General features: G+C 51.1%; 1 protein-coding gene across 2 annotated transcripts in view; it reads right to left on the bottom strand.

The window, feature by feature from the left end:
- Positions 1–5327, bottom strand: part of LOC103463214 (excitatory amino acid transporter 5-like) — a 9447-nt gene extending 4120 nt beyond the window's left edge. For both annotated transcript variants that reach the window (XM_008406450.2, XM_008406449.2), the window contains exons 1-5: positions 4867–5327; positions 3877–3956; positions 2461–2676; positions 813–855; positions 525–732 (exon numbers count right to left, since the gene is read on the bottom strand). In XM_008406450.2, coding sequence (XP_008404672.1) covers positions 525–732; positions 813–855; positions 2461–2676; positions 3877–3956; positions 4867–5256 — 937 coding nt within the window. In that variant the 5' untranslated portion in view covers positions 5257–5327. The remainder of the gene's footprint in view (positions 1–524; positions 733–812; positions 856–2460; positions 2677–3876; positions 3957–4866) is intronic.
- Positions 5328–5586: the final 259 nt, after the last annotated feature.

Raw genomic sequence — 5586 nt, 5'->3', positions numbered from 1 at the left:
CTAGCTTATTGAATGCTAACACTAGCTTATTGAATGCTAACACTAGCTTATTGAATGCTAACGCTAGCTTATTGAATGCTAACGCTAGCTTATTAAATGCTAACGCTAGCTAGTACTCTCCTCCTCATTTGCCAGAGCTGGTTGCCAAGTTACCAGTGCTGATCTATGATTAATCAGATCAGTAGCTTCAGAATGGATGTAGACCAGGGGTGGGCAGCTCCAGGCCTGGAGGCCCTGGAGGGCCTGGAGGGCCGGACTCCAGGCCCTCCAGGCCTCCAGGGCCTCCTGCAACCTTTAGATGTGTCTCCACTTCAACACACCTGAGTCAAATAACGAGGTCGTTAGCAGAACCTGACTGCACTGAGGAGGAGATCCAGCTGTTGGATCCAGGTGTGTTGGACCAGGGAGACATTAAGAGCTGCAGGACTCAAGGACCTCCAGGACCAGGACCGCCCACCGCTGACGTATCCACCGCTGCTTGTGCAATAGTCCTAATTTTGGCCCTGACACCTTGCCATACTCACCCATGGTGGCGGAGAAGATGACGATGCCGAGGACGTTCATCTGCTGGCTGCTGCCGGGACTCGTCTTGTAGATGACGTCTGGGGGCGGAGTCAGCTCCAGGTAGACTGTCCGGCCTTTAGGGTCGTTGTCGTCGGGGACAACGTAGACAAAGTTAGGCTGGATGGTTTTGGTTGGGACTCTGAGGATGGGGATCAGGTCCGTTTTGTACTGCAGCAGCAGAGTCAGGAGGTTAGAGGAAGGAACCGGAGCAGAACTGACAGGAGCCTCAGACCTGCGAGGAGGTTTACCTGCTGGAACGTGGCTTCGATCAGGTTGGAGGGAACCATGTTCCTGTGGGGGAAGGAGAGAAGAGGAGACCTTCATCACAGACACAGTGCTGGAGCTCCACTGGGCCGTGAGCTCGCTCCCCTGCTCTTTACTGTTCTGGCTCAGAACCAAACATCCTGAAGGTAAACATGAAGTACGGCAGCCCAGAGAGGACAATAATCTGTGTCCACTCCCCACCTCAGCAGAGACCGAGGCGTCCATCAGTTACTGGTGCTGCTGGTCAGAGTCCTGTCCAAACCAGAGGTTCCCATCAGAACACGCCTTGTTCTGCGGTTCGGGTCGCTCTGTCCCCGGGTTCTCTGGCCGTCCTCTCTTCAGTGTGTGCTGCCCCCTGCAGGCCAGCGATGTCCCGCAGACTCCTGACCACCTGCAGGAGCTTCCTCTGCTCTCTGGAACAACGGGTCTTACAGCACAACAAAAACAGACGGCAGGCTGCTGCACGCTCAGAGGTCAGAGGTCACCAGGATGACGGTGAAACGTGCAGCAGCAGAGATCAGTGACTCGGTTAATCTGCCTCTCATCCCGCAGGATTACTAAAAATACCGCCATGAGCCGGAGCTCTGAGGGGATGAAGAGCTGCTGCGGTTTGTTGGGCTCTTCGTTTCTGGATGAAACTGATCAGCTGCATTCATGCGGCTGCAGCCTTCGTCTCATGCTGCAGGTTGCTAGGTTACATCTTTGACTGGCTGGTTGGACATCAGAAAGGAGACGAATGTCTTTACATCCCAGACGAGCCCCCATGTCGTCTGTCTGCTGACCAGGTCATTTCAAAATGGGTTTTTATTTCAGGGCGTCAGAGTAAAGGTGGCTGAACACCAAGACATTCCTGTTGTGGCTCATTTACACTTTTATGTTAAGCATAATTTGCTATTATTAATTGAATTGAACATGATTGTATATAAGGGTGTAAAGAAAATGGATGGATGGATGGATGGATGATGGATGATGGATGGATGGATGGATGATGGATGGATGGATGATGGATGGATGATGGATGGATGGATGATGGATGGATGATGGATGGATGATGGATGATGGATGGATGGATGGATGATGGATGGATGGATGGATGGATGGATGGATGGATGGATGGATGGATGGATGGATGGATGGATGGATGATGGATGGATNGATGGATGGATGGATGATGGATGGATGGATGGATGGATGGATGGATGGATGGATGGATGGATGGATGGATGGATGATGGATGGATGGATGATGGATGGATGGATGATGGATGATGGATGGATGGATGGATGGATATAATTACAAAGGTGAAGTATTTACCTTTGTAAGTGGGAAACATGATTTATTTGAATAGAGGAAGTCTTTTATTTTGAAGAATGCTCAACAGGATCTGGTTCTGTTTTGTCACCGTCTCGCTTTTGTTGATTTTTGGTTGCTAGGTTACGAACAGCTGTTGCCGTTATCAGCGTTTTCTCCTCAATAGAAACTGAACAGAAATGATCAGTAAAAGACAAACGAGCCTCCATCTTGTTTGAAGTTTCCACCGTTTCTGTAAACAACGTCAGACCGTTTTCCTTCCATGTCGCAGGTTGGCCTCCAGCAAATCACACGATGAAAATGACCTTTGACCTCCCTCACCTGATCAGGTCGAGCAGGGCATCGGCCGAGGTCATGACCGGCCCGCCGCCCAGACGGTTGCTGTCCATCTCCGTCCCCGTGCCGGGCTTGATGATGAGGACGAGGACGATGCCGACCACCACGGCGATGAAGGTGGTCCACAGGTAGTAGGTGACGGTGAGGACGCCCATCCTGCAGCACGCTTTGGACTCCATGGACGACAGGCCGGACATCAGGCTGCAGGACAGACAGGAGGACACAACCGTCACGCAGCCTGTGGAGCCCCAGGAATGCCTCCACACCAAATCAGCCCTTAAATTATAGAACGATATCAGTGCCGAAATGCAGACTACAGCCCACATAGCGGTGGCTAATTGTCACAATGTGAAGCTAACTACTGATCTGATTAAGGGCAGACTGGCATCAGTAACTGAGACAGGCTAGCATTAGCCTGAGACAGGCTAGCATTAGCCTTAGACAGGCTAGCATTAGCCTTACATAGGTTAGCATTAGCCTTAGATAGGTTAGCATTAGCCTTAGATAGGCTAGCATTAGCCTTAGACAGGCTAGCATTAGCCTTAGACAGGCTAACAACTAGCATGCCTATGCTGGTCACCTGACCAACCTCTGAGTTTCACTAATCAAAATTGATTTATGTTGATTTCAGACATTGTATCCAAACATTTGTCTTTATAAAGTTTCCTTTAAAGGAAAAAGCACAAGTCACCAATGGTAGCCTAGGCATGCTAGCTGTTAGCCTTTTCAATGCCAGTACTAGCCTATCAAAAGCTAATGGACAGCTGAGGCAATGCATGAGCAGCCTCAGCATGGTAGTCATGGTAGTCATGGTAGTCTCAGCCCTTCTAATGCTAACGTTGGTTAGCACTCGTCTCCTCATTGGCTGCTCGGTTACCGGCGCGGCTGGCTTTGGATTGGACACAGCTTCATGCTACAATGAAGTAGCCACCGCCAGGTGCGCGATAGTCTTGGTGCAGATTCAACAACTTATTAAATTACTGCTTCATGTTTGAACTTCATCATCTTGTCGTGTTTATCGGGTCCAGACTGTTTTCACCCGAATAATAACAGTTCAGCCTCAGCTGGAAACATCACAGGCTGTCGGTCAGCCTCCAGGCGTCAAGACGGAAACACAGCAATGACCTGCTGCTACCCTGGGAAGGGTCAAAGGTCATCCCCAGAACATCTGAAGTCCATCAAACAGCAGAAACGCCTCCAAGCATGTGTGAAGCACGGAGGTGGACGGATGGTGATGAGGGTTATTGGATCAAAGGTCAGGACTGATTCATCATCATCGTCTGCCAGCTGTTTGGGCTCCCGGTTCTACCGGTCCTAAAGGTTCTGGTTCTTCCTGCATCAGGGCCTGAAGTCGGATCAGAACCAGAACTGGACCGCTGAGCCGGTTCTGCCCGCTCCTACCTGGACGTGATGAGAGGAAGGATGAGCATCTTCAGCATCCTCATCAGCAGCTCTCCAGGGAAGGAGAAGTAGATCTTGGCCTGAGGACAAAACAGAGACGTTTCACGTCCAACTGGGTCTAATCAAAGTAAAACCTTCTCATCAGCTCTGAATTAAACAAACCAGAATCATGTTGCTTTGCTTATGTTGCCATAGAAAATATACACACAGTGGAAAATGTTTGAGAAACAGCTGCATCATTTTTCAGCCGACGTTTTGGCGCCCGCTGCAGCCACTGTGTAGATAAATATCCATATTCATCAATAGATGTCCAACTGATCAGTGTGGTCAGTAGAACAGGTGGAGACGTTTAATTACAGAAGATGATTACTGAGAAATTACATTTTACTGCAGTAGAAAATATTAAAGTATTTATTTTAAAAACCAGCTTTTTACTTTCTCTTTAATTTCACAGTCAATAAAATTTATCTGACTTCTAAACAGACTTTAGAGCCAAATCTGGTTTATTTATGAAACCTTTAATACGGGAAGCATTTTAACGAGGCGCTGCACCAGAGGGGCGTCAGAGCCCGTCTGGAGGGGCGGCGCGCCCATGACGTCTTGTGTATGTTTTCCACGCTCCTTCACCGTGACGTACCTTCCTGGGGGGATTCATGTTTTCATCCACCTGAATAACATGCAGCAGCGACCCTGGACTTAATGTTGAGCATGTTTTGGTTTAATCGAGCCGATTAGATCCAAATCAGTTTTAGATTTTATAGACAAAATGTTCACAACTGTAAACGTTTAGAAAGTGACGAGTTACAAAGTGACGTCAGTCTGTGAATCACGAAGTTCTGTGAAGAATTTTGACAGACATGTAAAATGTTCTGGTTCTGGTCGGTGTGGCTTCCAGTACAGCTGCAGCGGAACCAGAACCGTTTGGGCCAAGCGGAGCTGCAGTCCGAGTCCAGAAAGGTTCTGGTTCCGGCTCGGTTGGAGGTTCCGTACCTGTGTGGACAGCTCGGTTCCTCTCAGCATGAAGCCCAGCGTGCAGCCGGTAACCACGGCGATGACCGACAGCGTCAGCAGCCCGTTCCTGCGGCAGAAGCCCCTCAGGTTCCTCCAGCAGTCCCCGCCCACGGCGGCCCTCAGCCAGGCCCAGACCCGGCCCACCGGGTCGGACCGGGCCTCCTCCTCGCCGCCGCCGGGCAGCAGTAGCTCGTCCATGGCCTCCGAGGTGGTGGGGTCGTCCTGGCAACGAGGCGCGGGGCAGCCGGCCTCTTCTTCCATGGGGGAGAAACAACCAGCAGCAGCAGGCAGCGGGAGGCTTACCGCCTTAAGAGGCTTACGGTGGACCGGAGGGGGGCGGCGTTTCCTCAACAGCTTCAGGACGGTCATCAGAGGGCAATGAAACCGACTCCACCAACAGGACGTGACGTCACGCCCTGTGAACCGGACTCTGGGCTCCAGGTACTTTCAAGAAAACCTTAAAACAAACCAGGGGGTCAGACTGGGCCCAGAGTGGGCTCAGAATTTGGCCCAGTCTGGGGCCAGAGTGGGCCCAGTCTGGGGCTAGAGTGGGGTCAGAGTGGGCCCAGTCTGGGGCCCAGAATTTGGCCCAGACTGGGGCCAGAGTGGGGTCAAAGTGGGCCCAGTCTGGGGTCAGAGTGGGGTCAAAGTGGGCCCAGTCTGGGGTCAGAGTGGGGTCAAAGTGGGCCCAGTCTGGGG

This window comes from Poecilia reticulata, linkage group LG4 (assembly GCF_000633615.1).
Source record: "Poecilia reticulata strain Guanapo linkage group LG4, Guppy_female_1.0+MT, whole genome shotgun sequence".
Taxonomy (NCBI): Eukaryota; Metazoa; Chordata; class Actinopteri; order Cyprinodontiformes; family Poeciliidae; genus Poecilia; species Poecilia reticulata.
The sequence above is the reverse complement of the archived record's forward strand: the minus strand, read 5'-3'. Positions and strand labels throughout refer to the sequence as shown.